At 41.4% G+C, this 24,636-nt stretch overlaps 1 protein-coding gene across 4 annotated transcripts in view; it reads right to left on the bottom strand.

Moving 5' to 3' along the window:
* FAM13C (family with sequence similarity 13 member C) overlaps positions 1-24,636 on the bottom strand; it is a 112,069-nt gene that overhangs the window by 28,124 nt on the left and 59,309 nt on the right. For 3 of the 4 annotated variants that reach the window (XM_087432178.1, XM_087432175.1, XM_087432176.1), the window contains one exon: positions 10,765-10,849. In XM_087432178.1, coding sequence (XP_087288304.1) covers positions 10,765-10,849 — 85 coding nt within the window. Of the gene's footprint in view, positions 1-10,764; positions 10,913-24,636 lie in introns of all 4 variants that reach the window. The other variant, XM_087432179.1, reaches the window with a different exon arrangement.

The following is a 24,636-nucleotide window of genomic DNA, read 5'->3' as shown; positions in this document are numbered from 1 at the left end:
CATATCTAATATTTACGGAGTGACTCACTATGTTCTCAAACTTGTAAGAGTTTTTGCATGTAGCTAATCTTCATAACAACCACATAAGGCTGGTAGTTATATGATCTCCATTTTAAATACAGCAGGGAAGGTGGTATAAACTATGTTAACTCCATTCAGGGAGGATTTGACCAGTGCACGAGGCAGAAGACTCCAGATTTCTGACCCTGGTGGCCCACGCACTGAGCAGTAAGGAACACACAGAAGAAAAATAATCATCATCAGTGTGTGAAGGTCAAGAGACTACTTCTGATCTGGCTGCAACCTCAGGCTGCAGCAGTGGCTGTATTACAGCTGTTACATGAGTCAGGCAGATTTAAAAATATATCTTTCTAATGTGAATGTTTAAAGCAATTAAAAATTTAAATAAATCTCTATCGCGACCAGTTGAGATGGACTGCTGAGATCTAACTGAGTAATAAGTTACCCATAGTCTTGTGGATTTGTTAATTTGCACTCTTGGGTTTGCCCATCATGGTGGGCTCATAGGTAGCATTCAGGTACATTCCAAAATGCCAAAATGTCAGCCTTGTTGGTTTTAAAAGCTAAATGAGCCAAAAGCATGTCCATGATTCTAATGAGGTTCAAGCATCAGAGTTCTCGGCCAGCCTCATGCAAAGAGGGCCACCAAAACAAAAACAAGGAACAGCTCAAAAACATCTGATGGATACACAATGGGTTCGTTGCGTATACATTCGGTTTTAGGTATGCTGAATTTGAGCACCTGAAGGCACTAAGGGGTTAGCTACGGGATCACAAGAGAGAGAGAAATGGGTAAGCCTGAAGTCATCCCAATAACTAAGCCTGGGGAAACAGATGAGCTTGCTTGCTCAGAGACTGCTGAGAGGGGAGAAGTGGTATCTCCAGGGTTAGGATGGGCGGGGGAGGAATAAGGACAGATGAAGAGGGATTCTAGGTTGGTGAGGCTGACCAAGTTACCAAGTGGGGCAAGGTTGGCACTCCAAGCAGGCTTCTGTATGCCAGCTTCTGTGGACTGCCACAAGAAACCACAGGGACATTGAGGCTTGGGAAATGTGCACCTTGAAAGCAGGGCTGGGCTTTATGACAGGCATTCTGCAGACCTCAAGAGGCAGTTTGCCACAACGGACAAAAGCATGGGCTACAGGTTCACAAACACTTGGATTCAAGTCCCAGTTTTGTCATGTGTGTGACTTGGGACACATCATTCAATCTTTTTCAATCTCAGTGTTCCCATCTGTATAATAGGAATTCATTCATTCAACAAATGTTTATTGACCATCTACTGCATGCCAAGTCCTATTTCAGGTGAGAATGACAACAGTGTCTACCTCATAAATTGTTTGAGAATTAAAAAAAGATAAGGAATTTCAAGTGCTTAGGAGAGTGCCTGAGAGAGGGGTCATAATAATCCACCAATAAATGTTAGTTGTTGTTTTGTCTGTGTGGTGGTATCTTTTACCTAGTTAGGGAACTTAGGAGGGAGGCCGGCTGCGGGAGGGAAAGATGAGTTCAGTTCTGGATGTGCTGAGTTAAGAGGCACTTTTGGTCACCCAGGTAGGGGTGCCCAGTAGGACCTGGATGTGGGTAGGTATGGAGCTCAGGAGACAGAGTCTATCTGGGTTCCATCTCAGCATGCACTTCCCCAAATCCCCCTTCTGCAATAGGGGGCAGTACAGTGAGCCTCATTTTTATTTTGAAGGAGGCAATGTTTGGATTTCAATTAAAATGAATGGCCAATAGATTAGGGCACTGGATTAGCTGAGCAATGAGAAATTCCAAAATCCTTTCTGAAAACCAGAAAACTACATGGATCAAGAAGCCTCAGCTCAGATCTAAACTTATTCCTTGCCTCTGAATTTGTGGTTACAATCTTCTAATTAAATTTCCATTGGTAAAGACAGATCCAGGTTTTAGATTTTTTAACAGTTCTTAAAATAAATTTAATCCCAACACTCCTAGTCCCTAGAGAATTATAGGATAATTTTTGAATACTTTTTTCTTGAGTCACTACTATTAGACCTAACATATGCAACACTTTTTACCAAGTAAATATACATTTAAATTGCAGAAATATAAATCTTCAGGGTATGTTGTCACTGATTATTTTAAAAGTCCAATAATAACTTATATACTTTCAGAAAAGACTTGCAAAGTTCTCTGTTAGTATTTTCACTGTCTCAATGGTAAGAATAAGGCAGAAATGACCTTCAGTTTAAAAAAGGTAATATAAACAAAGGCCCAACAACAACAACAACAAAAATCACATTGTCATTTGGCTAACATGTTGTTTACAATACCATTTTGGGAAGTGTAAGCAGTTTGAACTCACCCAAATTTTCAGTATTATAATGATATTCAATAAATTTAAGTGTCTAGATGAAAGTCAATAAATATCTTAAATATGCTTTAATTTCACACCATAACTAGCTTAGCAAAAGAAAGTCCCAAAGGAAAGAACGGAGGCAGTAAAGACCACTAGATTGAATGGAGACAGAGGAAGGCAAAGTGACAAGGTAGTGAGTGCGAAAGAGAAGCAGCCAAAATCTGTGGGGGAAGAAAAAGAAGAAAAACGAAGAGACATCATGGTGGTAGGGGTGGGTGAGAGGGAAGGCAAGGCAGAGTGACAAAGGTTGAGTTCGTTCTGAGGAAATGTACAGTGGAAGTAAACTTCTAGCCCATGGAAGACTGGGGTCTTCAGATATTAGTGACTTCCACCCAAAATCAGAACTGAACTGTGGGCTACGGTAACATGACCCACGCTCAGGACAGGTGTGAGATCTTCAGATCTCTGTCATACTGGGAAAGGGAAGAAATCCATTCTTTGCATTGCTTTATAGCAAAACATCTGAGGCAGGGATAATCCATGTTTTTGGAGGCAATTTCTATACATCACCAAACCAAAAGCCCAATTTGGGGAGGAAAGGAGAAACAATCTTCTAGACAAATCTACCAGGTGACTAGATGAATATTTTCACTTTTCCTTTGATTATTCAAGACTTACTCCTTTGCCTGTACACAAAATGTCAAAGAATAGTTGGGAAATGACCACTGAACAGTGTCTAACCTTTGAAACCATCTTTTTCTCTCTCTGTGTCACAAAAGTGGAGTCAAATACTCAGATTACAGAGCTCTGCCTGAGCTGTAGGGCTGGGGAAAGAGCAAGCATCATCCATGATAAGTGTTCAAGATTCGGAAGCCTCCTCTTGGTATACAGCGAAAGCTGGGTGGTGTGATGTTGATCATTTTTCAGCCTAAATGACTCCCAGGTCTTCTAATCAATTCCTGCACAATTGATCACCTCAGTGGTACAGCTGATAAAAATCTGCTATTAAGATAACAAGAGCCATTTTCAAAACAGTTTTCATTTCAGATGTGCTTTGTGAAGCAGAAGGAAAAATGAATATACAAAGCAAACAGGAAGACTATTGAAGGAGATTCCAACCTTCAATGGGGGCTGTATCTCTACTAGGCTCCTCCAACGTCAGTTGGGAAAAATTAGTCAAAGGAGTTGGACCCGCGGCTCCACATAGACAGAGCCAGAGAAAAGTATGATTCTCAGAGAATTGGAAGAGACAGGACAGGTTGTCCACCCTGGGCCTGGGGGGTGTCCAGAGCAGTGTCAGACACAAGCATCTAGACATGCTGTCTGGTCACTTCCAGACTGTACTCTCCATAAGCATGGAAGAACGAATAACCAGAAAGAAAGATTTTAAAATGACTCTAATATATAGGAAACCATGTGCAGGGGAAACGGAGTATATGAGAACTCTCTGTACTGTCTGTTCAATTTTCTACGAACCTAAAACTAGGTTAAAATCTATTAATTAAAGAAAATAACATGACTATATGCCTACTAGTTAAAAGCCTGAGCTCTAGAGTCAGAGCCCTGGGCTTGGTCTCAGATGCCACTTGCTCACAGTTGTTATGTCCTTGGCCAGCTGAGCCTCTTCAAATGCAGAAGCCTCATTTATAAAAACTTGTAGCGAGAATAAATTGAACAAAGCACGTTATCACAGTCCTTGGCTTGACTTAAAAACTGAATTAAAAAATTGTTTTAATAATCACCTGGCAGTTTTTCTGATTTTTTCCTTCTCTATAAAGTAGTTATAGAAACAGCCTCAGAGAATTACTCTGTCGTCTATGAATTTTGACATCATTTAAAAAAATACTTTATTTGGAAAACAAGGGGTTAATGTGAAGCTCCCTCTTTCAGAGACTACGAAGATGGTTATAAAAGTATCAGAGAAAAATTATTAACAGTAAAGATCTTTTCCAGCCAAGTTATGCCACAAGTTATGGATAGATTTTATGGTAACAAATGTAGTTTCAAGTTTAATAGGAGGTAATTATTCAACCATCAGCTCTATAGATTAGTGTTGTTATAAATACCTTTTGCTTAAGGGAACTAGGGTAATGTCAATCATATGCAAGACTCTAGAGGGGACCTAGGGAATGAACAGTAGTAAACGGCATTTCTACACTTTGAAAGTAGTTAGAAACTATAATAGATATTTAAAGACAAATGTAAGCAATATCAACTGGAGGAAAGGCAACAAGCTCTGAATATGGTAAGAAAATAATGATAGCTGACATCTATTGAGCATTTACCACTGGGGATGTGCTAAGAGCCTCATATGTACTATGCTACATCATTCCCACAACAATCGCAAGAAGTAGATACTATCCTTTTTCCCATCTTAAAAAAAGGAAACTGAGGCATTGAGAGGTCAAATACCTGTCCAAGAGTACCCAACTAGCACATCAAGTTCTGCAAAGAACTAAGTTTCTGAACAAGGCAGAGCCAATGAAAATAATTTGTTTGGGCTTTCAAGAATGTTATAGCATGGTTTTCATACCAAGAGTTCTTTAAAAACAAAACCAAATGATGTTGGGCTAAATGTTTTGCAATGGATACAAAATCCACTTAACAACATGCAGCAAAGAACAGGGTTGAATTAGTATCTTTACAATGGACATACACGTCAGTACTAATCCTCGCAAATGGATCCTGGATTAATCTTATTTTACATTTCCGAAATGACATGGAAGAGGAAGTAGAGTGTTGAGTCTGAGTTTACAGATGATATTCTTCAAAGAGCAACACACTAAGCAAACACAGAAGAAGCTCACAAACCATGAGGAGGCTCAATAGCAGGAGATGACCTTCACTGTGGTCCAGTAGGCTACGCAGCTGGAGAAAACTCATCCATCTACTCTTAAATAATAAGCACTAAACTATTAGTTGCTAGGGAATGAGATTTTTGGAGCTTTTATGGAATACACTTAAATGACAAAAAGGCCAAGAAAATAGCATCCACCTGTAGGAAGAGTTAGGAAAACAATCCAACAAGCATAATTATTTTGTAATTATTTTATAAAACACCCCCATGTCCATATTTTTTTAGGTATTTTTTTTTTACTGACATCATTGTAGTTTCACATATAGTTGTGAGAAATAATAGAGGGATCCCTTATATACTTTGCCCAATTTCCCCTAATGGTATCATTTTGTAAAAGTATAGTGTCTGTGTCCATACTTACAAATAAAATTCTACTATTTGACTCCATTTGGAATACACTATGCAGGTGAGGTAAATACACATCAAGAAAGGCACAGGGGCCTAGAGATGGTTTAGATCAGAGGAGCTGAAATGACTATAGGAACAGAGGGGCTGCAACAGGTTAATCAACTACAAATCTAGGTTTCTTCTGACAAAACAAAGTCAGGGATGGATAAAAAAATGACTTCCAAAACACATTATTTATGTAGAGTCTATACAGAGGGTCTATGGGCTTAATTTCAAATGCTCGAGTACTAGAACTATGGGGACTTAACATTTAGGCAGGAGGGCAAATAACAGAGTGTGAAGCACTTAGACTATGCAATCTGACTGGGGAAATGCCTCTACTCCTCCCCTTTCCTCCCACCCTGCCCCCACCCCCCACTCAGTAGCTGTGAGACCTTCAACAAGTTACATTAACTCTCCAAGTTTATTTCCTCATCTTTCATCTGGAGATAATAATGGCACTACCTCACAGGGTTGTTGTGAAGATAAAATAAGAAAATCCATGTAACAATGCCTGCACAAATGAAGAGGTCATTTTTAGCTAATGTTGATGGTATTCATTTAAAGGCCTTTAAGGCAGGGTTTCTAAAACCTTGGCACTACTGACAGTTTGGACCAGATAACAGTTTGTTGAGGGAATGTCTGTGTGTGCGGGGTGGGAGGTGGTGGTCCTGTGCATTGTAGGATGTTCAGCAGCATCCCTGGCCTCTACCCACTAGATGCCAGTAGCACTTACCCTCCAGCTGTGACACCAAAAATGTCTCCAGATATTGCCAAATGTCCCCAAGGGGACCAAAAAAAATCAATCCTGGTTGAAAACCACTGCTTTAAAAGAACCAACTTAGGACATTTTAATTTTGCATTTTAGGGTGGGGAGCTCAGACATCTGTAAGTTTAATAAGTACTCCCAAGTAGCTGGGAACTTCCAGTCAGGGGGACAGTATATGAAATATGAGAGAGAAGGTCAGTTTCTCTCTGACTCTGCCCCACCTTAACTTCAACATTAGGAAGAGACCTACAGACCATGCAGATCATTCTTCATAAGAATAATTATAGACTGTAAATAAATGTACTACATTAGTGTTCTCTAATAATCAACATTAGCAACAAGGCTCTTACTCAATGGAAAGTTCAATTTGAAAATCAAGATTTTAGAATAAAAAAATTAATTAGGCATTGCTTTGGAACTTTTATTTCTAGTAATAAGTCTTCAGTTATCTCTGGTGACAGCTTTTGCTAAAACACCATACCATCAATCACCTGTAGTCAGACAGGACAGGGGTGACTATGCTTAGTCACGTGGAATGTCCAACAGTCTTTGTGCACACTGTGAAAATGACAGGCAGTTGAAAAGACAATCTTCATTCCATTTTCCATTCAACCCACCACAATAGATGCTTACTAATGCCATGGAGGAAACATTCGCTTCAGCTGTACAAGGCTATTGATTCAGTTAGAGATTTTGAGCCTAAGTACTGTGTGGGTTTCCATCTCACATTATGTGGTTTGCCTACAGGTAGGGTGACCGGCTGTTCTGCATTGTCTGGGACTGAGGATTTCCCAGCATGTGGGACTTTTAGTGCTAAAACTGGGACATTGGTTACCCTATGAACAGTCCCAAAGCTGCCTTGCAGCTGTTCCCTCTCTATCACTTTTCCCTACGGGCCCCTACCTCCTTCAGATCTGTCCATGTCCCCATCCCTCTCCTCTCCAGCCTGCAGACTTGGTGCTTGAGCACCTTTCTCCTGAAGTAAATGGACTGAGCTCATTGGTACAGACCTTGAGTTATAAGTCCATGTGGTCTGTGAGCCTCTTCCCTTTGATGAAATTGAAGTGAAGCAGAGTCAAAGAGAACCTGAACTTCTCTCTCCTAATTCAAGACACTGTCCACTTAAATAATGGTTCCTAATACTCGGAAGTGTTTATGAAATATAAAGATTCCAGGACTTCCACCCTAGACTCACTAGGGGTGAGGACAGAGAACCCCCATGTTTGAAAAGCTTCCTGGTAACTATAATGTGCGGGAAGGTTCAGGAACACTATCTGGAACAGAGTGCCCCTCCAGGGGTGCCATGAGATGTGTTCTTGCTGCAAGTGCAGTATATAATTGGATTTTTAGAATAACGGAGCATTTCAAGTATTTTACTAGGTGGGACTTATCCTTGTAATCCAAAAACCCAAGTTAAAATCCAGTATTTTGATCTCAAGATATAGAGACTACAATACTTTGCTTAGACTATCATTTCAGATGCCCACTACAAAAGTTAAACAACTTAAGTCATGTCCCAATCAAGTCTAAAGTTTGAAACCTATTTAAGCAACATCAATTTATATTTATGAATGTTTGCTTTTAATGGTTAATTGGTAACATATCTAGACATTCCTGTAAAAATCATTTGTTGGATTTTGTCCTTGTTATACCAATTATTGACATCAATAATTACTAACTGAATATTTATATACATGTAAGGCCCAGGGCTAGATGCTAGACTTCAAGAAAGAGAAAAAAATTTTGTTACTGTAATCTTTTATAGACTTACGACCATCTGTGATAATCTTATGCAATCACACTCTCAGCAGGAAATTACACACAAAAAACTAGTTTCAAGGTGTTCAAAGATCACTCCAGAATTCCATTCACAGGCCCTCATATGAGCATAAATTTCTTCCAAGTGACACATGGATTACAAAATGTATGGCCTTCCTATAAGAGTGTGTCTTGGAAGCCAACGAGACCAAACCACCCCATAACTTAAATCGTGAAAGCCTCTTCCAAATGCTTGTCACTTTGGCAATATCCCTGCCAAATGAAGAAACTCCTTAGGTCTCTGAAACCATCTAGCGGGTGGTTTTTAGATTGTGTCAAAGGGTTTTATTGGAAAATTAGAAAGAAACTTGTGTCAAATAAAGCATTATAACGTCCAACGGAGGGGCTGGGACTTCTTCACTTTCTCCACATCAACTCCCATGTGGTCATTTTAGCTAAATGAGACTCCTTATTCATAAGCTGTACAAAGGCAGAAAACATCAGGGTGGGTTTTACCTTGGAAAACTTGCAAGAGCTGTTCTTGTCTAGTGCATACACACACGTGTACACACACAGAATGAAAACCTCTCTTTTTCATAAACTCTCTAAGAAGGACTCTGGAACATCTCAGATTCACTTACATTTTGGAAAATCCAGCATTAAACCCACAAGTGTCCTCTGTAAGGACTCTTCTGCTCATTTCTGCCATTTGACACTTAACATGGAATGTATTGATGGCTCCTTTGTGGGACCAATCCCTACATAAACACAGTAGATATTTCTATGTTACAAGGAGTGTGTTAATAAGCTTGTTCAAAATCCTGTCCATTCAGAATGAGAAAATGTAAAACTATTCTTGACCTTTGGAAAGAATAAGACACACATATAAAAGTCATGATTTAAAAAAAAGAAAAATATATATCCATATCCAACATGCAACAAATATTTTATTGAACACTTTGGAGATACTTGTGAAGCTGTACAAAACATCACATAACACAAAAGTCAATTCTGTATTTGGCTTGAGGTTTTTTTAATGTGTTTTGCATGTTGTTTGTTTACACAGGGTAGAATATGGGATTGGTGGAAGAAGAAGGGCATGGTCTAATAATCTGACTTAAGTTCCTAATTGGCTTGACACTGGCTCCTACCCAATTTTACACGCATCTCATTCAAACACAATGGCCAACAGAGAAGGGGAGCTCACCAGCCAACAAGGACAGTCACTGGCCACCTGCATCCGTGGGGAAATAATTTACCACCTACCAGCAGGGTCACACGAGGCCTCAGTGTCCTTACTATGAATGGTACTATTTCATGGGTTAGTTGAAGGATTTAATATAATAGATATAAAGTGCTTAGAATAGTGCCTGGATCATAGAAAGTCTTCAATAATAATAGTAGCTACTATTATTAGCTAGTATTGGCCACTATTATTCATATATATTCAAACACTGGAGATGACTATCTTGCTTGCTTAGGCCATGTGGGTCTGTTTTAAACAGTAATGTTTTAGGGGCTGGCCCAGTGGCGCAGCAGTTAAGTGTACACGCTCAGCTTCAGTGGTCCGAGGGTTCGCAGCCCGGATCCGGGGTGCGCACTGACACACCGCTTGTCAAGCCATGCTGTGGTGGCATCCCATATAAAGTAGAGGAAGGTGGGCACGGATGTTAGCCCAGGGCCAATCTTCCTCAGCAAAAGAGAGGAGGATTGGCATCGGATGTTAGCTCAGGGCTGATCTTCCTCACAATAAATAAATAAATAAATAAATAAATAAATAAATAAATAAATACATAAAACAGCAATGTTTTAAATGTACTATTGCTAATGGTACTGAAATAGATTACCTTTATAAATCCCTTCCTTCAATTTCTAGAGATAAAGGATACCTCATAAAGCAGGCTCACCTAAGCCTATTTCTACCATCCATCCAGAAACCAGTCTGCAAACCTCTGACCCATCTGTGTTAGACAAGATAAGCTATGCTTTCACTTCTATTCACGTAAATTAGCGTTTCTTTTCTATCTAAGTCTTCCTGGGATCATTAGTTTGCCTTCTGCTTGCTAGCCAAACTACCATCTCCCAGATTAAAACTAGAGAAACAGACAAATGAGACCCAATTTTGAGACTTTAACACAGAAAATAATGCTAAAAAAAATGAAACGGGACAAGACAATATAGGATCAGAATGAGCTACACCACTTACCTCCACTTTCCCTGTGTTGATGGATCACCTTACAAGCAGTTAATAGAAGAAAGGAAGCAGCAATGTTGAAACTCCCCCATCCCTCAATACCTCAAAAATATTATGAGTCTCCAGACAGCAGAGATTATCTAAGTCCAGTGACATAAAATAAGCACACCACTTGTTTGTCATAGGAGACCAAATAGGAAAACGAAGACTAGGAGCTGTGATGGGTGGTTTTCACCTGACACCCAGTTATGTCCGTCTGACTCTTGGCCCACAGCTGGAGAGAAGGCTCTACATTACGGCACATCTTAATTCCTCCTGCTCCCTCTCAGCTTCTCCCTGTAACTCATGTTGCACCAGGCACCATTTCCCACAGGGGGCCTGGTTTAGGAAGAAGCAGCACGAGGTTGAACTATCCTGAGAGTACAAATAAGGACGTCCCCAGCCCAGCCTCTTACCTGCAGCATCTGCCCCTTCAGCAGGCACACTTTGGGTGGACGCAGGGGCCGGGTCCTTGACTCCATGCACCTGAGCAGCTTCTTCCTGGTTTGTCAAAAATGCAGAGCACAGATCAGTTTCCAGGGCTTGGAGCTTCAGCAAGGAATTCTGCCAGCAAAAGCAGAACATCAGGCCAGCTAAGTAGATGGCTAACACACAACAGTGGGTCCGTAGCTCTCAAAAGCACCTTTCCCCAGCGCTGGCAGGAAGAGGGTTGTGGCCACCGATGCTTCAGGCCGAGCTGGTTGTGCCAGAATCAGACACGCATTATTCCACATGCAGCCTCAGTTTCTGCTTCATTTAAATCCTAACGTATATGGATTATCTGTGACACATGGCACTGGTGATTTCGTCAGCAAGAGACGCTGCACCAGGAGAACCAATCTGAGAAGGTATCTACTTCCCGGGTGCTTGAGGCTTTACGCTTTGCAAGGGTTTCATTCATTGTGCTGACATCAGGAGCGGATGACATTAGGCCCCTCCCAGGCTACCATTCATGAAAGCCAGCATCCCTCCACTGCAGACTGCAGCAGACCGCAGTGCACAAAGAGTTACTGCTGCAGAGGCCGCCGGCATCTGGGAGGCGCTTCAGGGCTCCCTTATCTACATCTGCATGTGGGTGTGTGTGCGTGTCTTCTGAAGTTACTTCTCTCACACGGGATGGCCACAGCTGCCTTTTATCAAGAACAGAGTGGAGGGAGCGAAGGAGATGACCTTGGTCACCCAGTGTGACCCAGCCCCTGAGGGAGAAGCAATTTATCTTTCATAGCTCCCAGCACAACCTCCCCTCCCACCCCCTTCATTTCTCATTGTAAATTTCTCCCATGGTTCTTAATAAGAACAAAGTCATACAGACTGACGCACGTATCCTGCCCTGATGCAGATGCCCAGCAAATTAATTCCCCCGACCAGGTGAAAGTGAGTCATGCCTGAGTCCCTGGCTGGGTGCTGCTCCCCTGCTCCCTCACAATGAGAAAGCTCTGCAGGCCTCAGCAGCTACTCCACCCACTGGGCACCTGGCAGGGGTGGCTACCTGGATTGGAACCATTGGTCCTTCCCCTACTATGACCCTCCAACACACACACACACACACACACACACACACACACACACACACACCCCTACCCTCCTCATATACAACTACCACACCCTACTCCATACACACACCCAACCCTATCCCAGACATGCCCCCTACCTCCCTATACATACCTTCACTCTGTCTTCCACAGCCTCATGACCAACCCCTGTACCTTCACACTACTCTACACATACACTTTAACCCCTAAACGCTCTCACCTCACCCATATACACTCTCATTCCTACTCCTCACACCCATCCTTTTTATCCCTACCTCACACCCCTCCACATACAACCTCATACCCAACTCCCATTCTCACACCCTATTCCACACACACACCTACCCCTACCCCCCTGACACCCTCACACCTTACCTCACAAACACCTACCCCCAACATCTCCTCATACCTAACCCCTCCCCTCACACAACACCCACTACCACACACATACCCTCATTCATTCTGTTGATGTGAGTAAATATGAATCTACAGCCATGTTTTAAAAGATGTTCATTGAGGAACATCTTAAATGTGTTGTCTCTCGGCCAGTTTGAAAGTGGCAGGTGCCTAAGCAGGCTCAGGATCCCTCCTCTGTCATGCTCAGAGACTGGGCAAGGTCTGCACAAACCTCCTTTGTGCTCAGGAGCTGCTGCCTGAGAGCCCACAGCTCAGATGAAGCATCTACCTGAGACCAGGCCATTTTTTACAGTTTCTCCCTCCTTTCTGGGATGTTTTCCCAGCAGCTGAATGCGGAAGCAAGAGCAAGAGGTTACTGACAGGAGGTACAGAAGGAGTAAGGGCACCAAGTTTCTGGAAAGGTTTAGTAACCACGCATCTGGGAGGCAAAAAGAATGATTCCAAGCAAGCTTCCTACTGGAGGACCTTGGAAATCAGAGTGACTTCTCAAAAAGAGCAAAGCTATTCTGAAAATTAAGAAATAATGCCATGAGAATGTAAAATGATGCAGCTGCTAAAGAAAACAGTATGGCAGTTCCTCAAGAAATTAAAAATAGAACTGCCATATGATCCAGCAATTCTACTGCTGGATATATACCCCCAAAAGAATTGAAAGCAGGGACTCGAACAGATATTTGTACACTCATATTCATAACAACCTTATGCACAATAGCCAGGAGGTATATTATGGACTGAATTGTGTCTCCCCCAAATTCATATGTTGAAGCCTAACCCCTAATATAACTGAATTTGGAGATGGGGCCTTTAAAGAGGCAATTAAGGTAAACTAATGTCATAAGGGTGGGGCTCTAATCCAATAAGACTGGTGTTCTTATAAAAAGAGAGAGAGAGAGACATCAGGGATGCACACACACAGAGGAAAGGCCATGTGAGGACACAGTGAGAAGGCAGCCATCCGCAAGCCAAGAAGAGAGGCTTCAGGAAAAACCAACTCTGCCAGCACCCTGATCTTGGACATCCAGCCTCCAGAACCGTGAGAAAATAAATGTTTATTGTTTCAGCCACCCTGTCTGAGGTATCCTTTTTTTATGGCAGCCCTAATAGAATATTAGCAGGCTAATACAAGGTGGAAGCAACCCAAGTGTCCGTCAACAGATGAATGGATAAACAAAATGTGATATATACACACAATGCAGTATTATTTAGCCTTAAAAAGGAAGAAAATCTGACATATATTACAACGTGGATGAACATCGAGGACATGATGCTAAGTCAAAAATGCTGGTCACAAAAGGACAATATCTACAGTAGTAAAATTCATAGAGATGGAAGGTAGAATGGTGGTTGCCAGAGGTTGGGATGGGAAAGGGAGTATTTAGTGGGCACAGTTTCAGACTGGGAGGATGAATAAAGTTCTGGAGATGGATGGTGGTGATGATTGCACAACAACGTGCAAGTACTTAATGCCACTGAACTGTATACTTAAAAGTGGTTAAAATGGTAAATTTTATGTTATGTATATTTAATTTTAAAAAATTAAAGTAAAAAAAGAAGAAAGTCAGTCCCTCTCTTCATTTAGAGGGAAGATGTGGAAGCAGCCACCTCTCATAAACTCTGTGCTCTTGTATATTCTACAAAGCAGAAGAGGACATGGCCTTCACACAGAACCAGAGGGCATGTCAGCTCTGCTACATGCTATGCATCTGACTTTGGGCAAGCATCTTGGCTATTCTAAGCCTTAATTTCCTCATCCATAACAAAGAGGCAATAACAACAGTGACAAGGGCACTGCTCTAAGAATTAAACGAGGGAAGGCATGGATAGCACTCTGCACAGCACCAGCATGTGGCCAGCATTCGAGGACTGGATGCTGTGGTTATTAGGAATATCTCCAAACCCCAGATCTCTGGTCGTGTGGGAAGGCAAACTCTACACCCACTCTGAGGCCTTGACTCATCACTTTACCTCCCAGGGCCCCACTCTCCGCATCTGACTAGTGAGGACCTGAGTCTAGATGACTTCTAAGTTTCCTTGCAACTTGAAAGGAGAGAAGAGCAATCACGCATGTATAGTGAAGATGGTGCACAGAATCTGGCACCGAGTGGGGGCTCAGACAGTGTTTGTGGAACTGAACCAAGTCTGCATGCAAGGCAAATAAATACCAAAGAATTCACCGCATAGGAGTATATTAGTTCACATTCAGAGGCTGAACTCCCACAGAGTGTGAGATATAATACTGAGACCCAATTACAGCCAGAAGTAGTAATGGGGTTGTTCTTATCCATCTTCCCCGCCCACCTCCTCCCTCACTGGTACTCATACTGAAACAGAAAGAAGACTCTGAGTGTCAAAGGAGATCCGTTTGCACGGTTTATTCCTCTCTGAGATACTAGATATGAGTAAGCTTCAAGCTTAAAGGAATGGGAAAGAAAAGAAGCGGCAAACAGAACAGGAGAGAGAAGATGAAGGTCTCGAGGTGTAAGAAGACCTCCAAGAAGAGAAAACATAAACTGCTGTAACTGGAGGACAAAAAGACGGAATAGAAGAAATGCAGACCAGCTGTTGGCAACTATAGCACCCCCCCCACCCTGAACCCACCCACTACCTGAGGACACCCTGCTGTTCCTCGGTGCAGGAACAAGGGGTGGGGACTCAGACACCCTGTGTGGGATGGGCTCATAAAGGGATACCTCTCCGGATGATTAACCTATGAGCAATCTATGCCACTGTCACATACATGTCCTTCCAGTGGGTGATGGGAGACATTCAGCCTGTCCCTTAGGACTGAGCCCCACAGAGCCACCCGAGAAGGCCCCTGTACCTTGTGTACCTTGTACCCCTGGACCACCCTGTACAAGGCTGAGCCCCACAGAGCCACCCGAGAAGGCCCCTGGACAGCTTGTACCGCACACACGAGGGTCATGTCCACACACATGTAATCCCACACATGTACCTCTCAGGCTCTGGCAGCTTCCAATGCACAAAGAGCTGCACGAGGCTCTGGTGTATGAGACTGATGTCAGCTGCTTGCTCATGGGGCTTCCAGTCTAGTGGGGAGACAGCCAATAAACGAGCAAACAAATCAAACAAGAATGACAGTTATCACTGTCACAGGGCTATGGAGGAAAGAAACCGTGAGCCCGGAGAGGGAGAGAGTAAGCAGCTGTCTCCCTCTCAGATCATGCCTGACTTAGTGACCTTTAATGCAGGAACTTGCTTTTCCCCTAGAGAAAAACAAAGAGCAGTAAGTCCCTGTGGTCCTAGCACTCCCTCTCTCCAGCCCTTCTCTTACTAAGACTTCCGCTCCCTGTGAGGCTGCCCCCAGCCCATCCCGCGGGCCAGCCAGCTAGTGCTTTTCCAGGTTCACATCCAAAGTCTCCCCGAATGGGTCTCTAGGATCTGCAGGAAAATTGAGCAAAGGCTGATGGATCCTCCAAAGAACAACGAACAAGACCACCTCTGCTTCCCCAACTCTCCCATCTGATTATGAGAGAAGCCAGAGAGAAGTCCCTGAAACCTAGGTGTGGTTTTCTAAAAGCTAATTTTTCTCTTTTACATAATGGAAAATATGCTGCTTGTTTTAGAAAATACTCTACTCATTTTCTCTCCTCTACAATTACCAGATCCCACTTTAGTCGGGTTGGAATGGAGAACACCCACACAGGCTGGATGGCTAAAAGCTATTTTAGGGGGCCTTTGTCTGCAATTCACCAGTTGCAGAGCAGGGACAGCTTATTTTTAATTTCTATGAAGAAATTTAGTGGCCTTCTCCCATCCCTTTATCTCTCCAAGAACTGTATATAGATTCTCTATGGTGATATGAAGCAAAATCAAACTGGAATTCTGCTCAAAACTGGGGATACAACTGGGTCCCTGAACATCCCCATTTCTACTTACCACTCTTCTTCCCTGAGTTTTCACATTTCCTGTGTATACTCCCACCACACACACACACACACACACACACACACACACACATATATGCACACTACCCTTCCTTTCCATCTGCTCCCTGCCCCCACCTCCCCAGGCCCGTTTCAGCTATAGGTTGCTTCACAAACTTCCGTCAAATTCTTGAGCCAGTTCTGATTACCTTATCTAAACAGGGCCCCCCAATTTCTCTGTTACCATCTTATTTCCTTCCTAACTCTCACTATAATATGTAATTTCATCTATTTGTCTACTTGTTTATTGGCTCACTCCAGCTGCAGAAGAGCTGGAACCATGCCTCCATTGTTCACTGCTGTACCTAGCACAATGAGTAGAACAGGAGCCAAGCAATAAGAAGACTGCCATTGTATATTAGTTTTGTTTTCCCGGATCCTTCAGGCAGTACTTGGGAGGCCTTTCTGAGTATCCAGTTTCAAGCCCCCCTGCTGCCCTGGTTCAGAAACTTTACAATGCTTTTGAATCACTGGGGAGTTTGCTAAAAATGTGCACTCCCAGGCAGGGACCACCCCAGAGACTCAGATTCTGTGGTCTGGGGCAGGGTCATTTAGACGCTGGAGGCCCAAAGTCCACACTTCGAGAAATAATGCCCTATTCCCTAGGGCCTTGACCCACACTAAACGCTGCCTTGGGTGCCTGCTTAGCTCCACCTGTCCCAGAGACAACAGCTTTTCCCTCACCCCCTAGCCCTCTGACACCCTCATTAGCCTCCTGCCCTAGCCTCCCCTTGAGAGCTGGACCCCCGCACTAGGAAGTATAAAGCATGAAGTGCTCAGAAGCAAGGGTGTGTTGCCTCCTGAACTGCTGTGCTGTACTCTGGATGTTCTTGCCAAAAGACGTGGGACTTCTTCCAACGGTGATAGCTATGAAAAAAACGCCCAATTCACCCCACCCCTAGGGACACTGGGCTTTTGGCTAATCCCTGGGGGCCTGTGTTGCTTATGTCCCAGCATGCTTTGCAGCCACATCTAACTGAAGGATGACACACCTCAGCTCAGCCCATTCCAATTTCCTCTGCTCTGGGTGGTCAGCTCTCACTGTCTCACACTACTCAAGGAAGAAATTCAATGTAAGAGAACAAGCTGTTCATTTCAAGTAGCCCTCTATTGACAAGAGGATCCAGGTCCTATTCTGATGCTAGCAGTACTTCTTTTTAAACAAGGACAATTTCGCCACAACACAGAATAACCCAAACCAAATTTCCTTCCAGCCAGGTTATTCCAATCGGGGATGGGGGAGTCCTGTACATAGTTTTACCTCATTGTGATATCCTCATTACGTTGACTTTATTAAATAAACAGTAAAAACAAGATGTTTGGGAGGGAATAATGCAGTTTTATAAACTCATTTGAATTCAGGACTCTGAGCTTTTCTAGATAAGATGTTGATTTTCTAAACATAGAATGTGTCTCATTTTCAACTTATGGAATAGACTTCAATAGTTTCTCTTTGGAGTTTCTAGTACTTAAACTATCCAAAAGCACAGGTGTTAAGGTGGATAAACCCCCTAACAAGTCATTTTTTCCAGATCATCAATTATATCCCACAGGCTGAGGTCCACAAATCTAGTCTGTTTTGTACCACTTTTGGTTACTTCTCTGTGGCTACTTAAGTTGCAATTTCTTTTAGCCCTGAAAAATATTCTGCTTAAAAACTGAACTCAGTAAATTGTGTGCACAGTAGACGGCCCACTATGGCTTTTAATCCCAAAACTACCATTGGCTCATTCTGTGTCTGTGGGCAAACCATCCAATCACACTGGCCTGTAGGGCTTTTATTTTTTCTGATGAGACTACCTTAACTCCTTCAACTTCTAAAATTCAATGAATATTAGAAATCTATAACCATTCCACTGGAAATCATAAAATCACATGCCATAGGAAATAAATTACCTATGTCTTTAAAGATGGCAGTCACACTGGAAAGCATTAGCCATTTCCTCAAATACTAATATTTTGTTAGAAAACAAGAAAATAAAGTGTTTCTTTGCCTTAAAATCTGAGTTGTATAGCCCTAAGAAAGGCAACAATGTCCTAAAAAGAATAAAAGATACCAACACTAGCAAGTCCAGACTCTAGGATATTGAGTTGATGTGTGTCACTATAAATCTCTAAGAAGTAGGGATGACAAAGTTCATTCTTCTATTGCAGCCCCCACACCCCACCCTAGTACCAAACCCAGAGCTGGGAACATATTTGCTTCTCTATAAATACTGTTGAAAGAAAGAATTACTCCTTAGAAAAAATATCCAAAAATCACAGCCTTCAGGAAAAATCTTGGTCTTAGGACCAGCAGAAATATTTTTTAAAAGTTGGCAAGGGTGGGGGGAACAGAATATATTATGAAAGCTGTCAGCTTTATATTTTGCCAAGTGAGAGCATGTGGGAAAATAAACAAATAATAATAATAAAAAAAAACTCCCCATCATTTCATCACAAAATAAAAATTTTAACAACAATAAGTTCATTCAACTGGGAATAAGAACCAGGATTTACACCGTGACCACATGAGCCAAAGGATGTCCTCACTGACACTGACAAGAAAAGTTGGCTAAAAATAAATGAATCATAGGACACCATTCCAGCTGAGGAAGAAACACTGGTAGGAAAGCAAGGTCACTTTATCTCAACTCAGAAAATCATACCAGAAAAATGCCAAATGGCATCCTGCAGTGGTCCAGCACAAAGGAAAATTACCTTGGATATTATGCTTCCAGAGACCAATATTACACAGCCCAGCATCCATCTATCCATTTTCCAATAACAGAACTCCCAGATCCAAAGCAGGAAATATGGTCTACATCTAGCCAATCAGCTTATTCCAAACCCCAAGGTCATAGTGACTGGTTCAAGAATGGGTTACATGCCCCAAGCCAGATAAATGAGAATCAGGTATAGGACTTTTTAGAACTAGAAAGAAGGACTCTTTTTCCACTGTGTAGTAGACAGAATCCTAAAGATGGTCCCCAAGATTCCTTTATTCAGTCAAACACTAATCTAGGTGCTGCTATGAATGGATTTTGCATATGTAATTAAAGTCTTAACTCGACCAAAAATACAGAGATTATTTAGGTGGGCCTGACCCAATTAGGTGAGCCCTTTGAAAGCAGAGAGTTTCCTCCAGCTGGTAGCAAAAGACAACACCAGAGAGATTCAGAGTACAGAAGGATTTGGCGTTCTTGGCTCAAAGATGAAGAGGTCCATGCAACGAGGAATGCGGGCAGCCTCTGGAAACTAAGAGCTGCCCTCAGCTGATGACCAGCAAGGACACAGGGACCACAATCTGACAACCACAGGAATTAAATTCAGGCAACAACTTGAATGAGATTGGACTTCTCTAGAACTTCCAGCTAACAGTCCATCATGGCTAATGCTTTGATTTCAGTTTCGTGAGACCTGAAGTGGAGAATCCAATTGAGTCCACCCAAATTTATGACCTACATAACTGTGAGCTAATAAATGGGTGTTCGAAGAAGCTAAGCTTCTGGTAATTTGTTACACAGTAACAGAAAACTAATACACACTGGAATTACGAGCTGTAAAAATAATGTGTCCCTAGAGAGGGGTTGACCCAAAGATAAAGTCAAGATAGGAAAGCAGAGTTAAGAGATGAAAAGAGATAGCATCTGCATGACAATCTTAATCCCTGGATCTAGCCATGCATGGAGCTATCCTGATCCTAAAATTTCAACTGCATGAATCACTAAAATCCTGTTATTACTAAAGCCAGGTTGAACCAACTTTCAATCACAAGGAAAAAAGCCCAGATACTTGAAAAAAATAATAATGAAAATCCTCAATCAGTTCTGAAGTAAGGCCCAACCTATAGACTGGGTTTGCATTTCAATAGAAAAATACAGCTGCATATTCCTACAGAAATAATACCATCCAGCCAACTCAGGAGTATCAAAGGCCTAAAGAAGCCTCTCGCTAGACCATTTTCTCAAAATTAAAACAATTTTAAGGGAGAAACACATCTCGAACAAAGCAGTAAGTACCATCTTGAGGTCTGATATGGCTTGATCCTAAAATATCTATATGCTAAACTGGGCGGTAATAAAAAGACAACCAAATCCTTCACATGGAGAGACACATAGACGTGTGGCTATAAAGGCTCAAAAAGGGACACCACAAATGTACAAATTGGTCTACTTTTAATAATATTAAAGTATTAAAGGATTCTTCATAGATTTTAAAGAGGCTAATGTTGAGCTATTTTGACTAGTATAATTCAACAAACAAGAGATAACAGTATTATGTGAAGAAAAGATGAATTTTTCATATTGATTTTAGGTGGATAAATGATCTCTTTCACAGCCGGCTAAATGAAAACAGATGTCCCCTTTGCAGAATAAGAACTGTGATTACAAATCCAAGGTTTAACTTCTTGTTATTGATATTAGGTCATTATTACGCATTTGTTGCATGCTAATAATGTATTACATTTGTTTTTTATATCATAGACCTTCCTGAAAATTCCAATGGTCTTCCTAAGAATTTTGTTCCTTTATGGTAGAACCTCAGTCAGAATATAGCATAGTGCAAGACCAAATCCAACCTCACTGTGAGCATCTTCTATTCCTCTAGTTCTTCACTAATCAATGAGAATGATACCACACACAAATATAAAAATGTTCCAGCTAATTTTAGTAAAGTCAAAACTAAACTTCAAAGCAGCCATACAGGTACAATACATCTCTAGGATGCCCTTTAGAGTCAACTAACACCCAAAATGTTTTGACTTTATTCTGTACACTCAGAGGACTTCATAATGGAGTCTTCAGAATAGAGCTGCACTTCAGAATATTTTTAATGGAATGATTAAAAAGATGCCATTAACCTCTCTTTCTAAGCACTCATAAAAGGAACACAATATGGTATCAGAGAACTTGTGAGTGTTGGCTTCTTTCAGATATATTAGGTTTTACTGGTTACCCAGTGAAATGGCATAGCCAGTGTGACTGTGGCAACTTTTCTCATGAAGGAACAATGTGACTAGAATTTTCTCCATCTTCAGAAACCATTTCCTTTTCCCACTTTCCACTTCACAGGTTAGAAAGGGGGAAGCAGGCTTGGAAGGATGGATTAGAAATATCCTTTTGACCCTCAATGCTAAACTCATCAATTTCTCCTCCCCTATAAAAGGCAATGTCATCCTCTTCCATTCCAGGACCTGGATGTATACGACTCAGTGACTTCCATTTTGGTTAGTTTCTTCTCTCCATCAGTGGCCCCTTCCATATTCAGTTACTTCAATGTCAGACTGATAACCATGCTAATATCTGACCCATAATTCCTTGGCCCCTTCAATTATAATGCTACTTCCACTTAACTATGGCTGGCTGTTTCAGCAGGTTGCCATAAACTTCTAGGATCTCAAACCTCCTAAGAACAAGCTCCATCTCTTCCATCTCTTCCACTTGACCCTGTAAGTGCACTTAATTCTATCTTCTTCATTAACATTCTAGATTCCTCTATGTTCTACAATCAATCATCCCACTTAGACTCCTTACCTAGCGGGAACCATATGTCTCCACAGTTTTATTCTGGGGATGCAAAAAAAGCCAGAAATATTTCCCTCAATCATCTCTTAAGACTTAACTACCTTGAAATCCTCATATTAGAGTTGTAGGGTTTATTGTGGGCAAAAGACTGATGCAGCATTTATTAATTTTTCCCATTCCAACATTGAGTATCTGCTTCTTTGGGCTTGCCATATCTCTCTTGGGTAAACTTATTAACCCATGGCAAAAATTTTTTTTTCAATTATATAACTGTCTCCTTAGGCCTAGAGAGGATAAACTGTAGATTGGTCTATGCTAACACAAGAGAGTTTCATAGCCAATAAGCCCCAAAGGGAAGAGAAATAAGGAATCCAAGTAAGGGCAACCAAAGGCAAATTTCTCTTTCAGGGCCAATGGCTTGTAGCTGACCTTACATCTAAGACCTTGGAATGCCAGATAAAAAGTGAAATGGAAACAAACTCTTATTCACTCAGTAGAAACTTGCTTTATCCAAAAGTTAAGTACAGAATACCTTCAAAGTATCTATCAGATAAGAAAATAAAACATTTTTCCTGAGCACAGAAGTCATGGGCATTTTTTGAGGTGACCATTTCCTTCTGTAGGAATGATGACATAAGAGTTGGGCTGGACAAGTATAATGGCAGAACTACAAAGAAGGTCCAAATTGACCCAGAACTTCAGTCTGTTCCTTAGGATGACTGTACTATTTCAGATCCTCAATTGGTCTCAATTCTTCACCTCTGATCATGTAGCCTCTCTCTCTCACGTAAGATTGGTAAATAATTATGTTAAGTACATATGTCACTTTTATTGCATTATTTAGTATTCACTTCCCAAACAAGGCCTTCCCAAACAAGCCTTACCCCTGAGTAACTCTGGGACAATTTGCCTCATTCCATCCCTGATGGGAACTTACGACTAAATTCTACAAGCACTGGCAAAATGAAAAAAAAAAGGGTGGAATCAATGAGTGTTAAAACTGAAAGTACTCCTAGAGTTAACCCAATTTAAAACCTCCTGCCCCAATTTTGCAAATGAAAAACTAAAATAAATTGATGTTTTATGTTATGCAGTCTGGGAGTTGGAAAAAGTCATTTGAGGACCCAATATAGCAGGTTTTCTTAGGGAAGGGAAGATCTATTGGTTTTCTTTATACATGTGTTATTTTTCTTAATTGGAACTGAAGCCGAGAATGGAATCTACTAGGATGTGGAGAGAGAAAACAATGTTTTTTCCTCATTTTATCCTTCAAGCAACGTTTTGATCTATTAAATGCTCACCAGTTATATGGCCGGGGGGAATAACTAAAACCAGGGATTAAAGTGGACGAGACATTGACAGATCTCAAGTCTAGAATATTTTCCAATCAGGATCCAAGAGACCCCAACAAATAAAATCTCCTGATATCTTACTGAGGCAGAGTCTCACAGCTCAGGTCAATGGCTGGAGGGAGATTTAATAATTTTTTAAGAAACCAACTCCTATAGCATAGTCCCAGAGACACCAAAATTCATGGGATGGACACACAAGTCCTATCAAGAGACCCAAGGTCTCTGGGAGCTTGAGACTGGCAGAAGAAAAGTGAGACTGGCAGAAATCAAATCCATGCTCCTGCCAAGTGGAAACAAGAAGTGAGCTTTTCAGTTTACTGGAAAAGTATGGGGAATATACACAGAGAGAGATGCTCATGTGTAGATATGTCACACCATATATCACCTTACTGGGTGTAGGAGACCTCAGGTCAAGTACCAGCTCTAGAACCCAACTATAGCTGAGCCCCTCTATCTGTGACAGAGCAAATGGAATTAAGTTTCAACAAGTAGAAGTGAAATACCAGATGTGAAATTTTTGGAAAATATAAAACATATATGTAGCATCTTAAAATTGTTAATATTTATATACAACATTTGGGTCCATGGAAACGCCTGGAAAATATTTGTGGACCATACTTCTCATGAGGCTCAAGAAACTTTTTTTTGACTTTAGACTTGCAAATTGGTGTGGAAGAAAGAGAGCAGACATGGAACTGGTGGGTTCTTTTTAAAGAACTTGAAGGCTGTCTGTGTGGAGGGTGGTACATAAACAAAAGAAAGGAACAAAGTGCAAAGAAGAGAGCTAACGTAAAAAAATTCTACCTTATATTTCCATTTAGAGATGGAAGGAATACTCCTGTAAAAAGTCAGCTGTACAAAGAGACCAAAAAACAATTGATAAAAAAAATTATAATCAGTAAAAACTGATCATCATAGTCAAAAACTAGAAACAACCAATGCGTTATAGCAAAGAGAATGAAAACTACACGCCAAACACATATGAGTCTCACAAACATAAAACTGAGTAAACGAAGCCAGACAAAACAGTACATACAGTCCATTTATAAAAACCTCAAAAATAGACAAAACAAATCTATCCAGTCTGAAGAACAGTGATCCTTATAGGGGAGTAGTGACTGGAAGGAATTACAAGGGGGTGTCTGGGATGCTGATAATGTTCTGTTTCTTGATCTAGGTGCTGGTTACACACTGTGAGAATTCATCCAGCAGTACACTTATGATATATGCACTTTTCTCTACGTATTTTCTATTCCCATTAAAAATATTAAAGAGGTATTTCCCACCTGTGTTCCATAGGACTCTGTTGCCTAGAGAAATATTATTATGAGGGTCTTCCATAAAAGTTTAGCATTCCACAAGTTTGGGAAATGCTGGGAAAGATCCAGTTAAATATATTCCCACTTGACAGACGTCTCCATCAATGAGTTTGAACACATTGACCCTCCCTGCATGACCTTGGACCCACTCATGCTGTCCCCGTTCAAGCTTTTCTAAGGTTTCCTCCAGTCCCCAAATTTTAGTCACAGCAAAAAT

The sequence above is a fragment of the Ceratotherium simum genome, chromosome 6 (assembly GCF_057802395.1).
Source record: "Ceratotherium simum simum isolate JZ-2026a chromosome 6, ASM5780239v1, whole genome shotgun sequence".
NCBI classification, from domain to species: domain Eukaryota; kingdom Metazoa; phylum Chordata; class Mammalia; order Perissodactyla; family Rhinocerotidae; genus Ceratotherium; species Ceratotherium simum.
The sequence above is the reverse complement of the archived record's forward strand: the minus strand, read 5'-3'. Positions and strand labels throughout refer to the sequence as shown.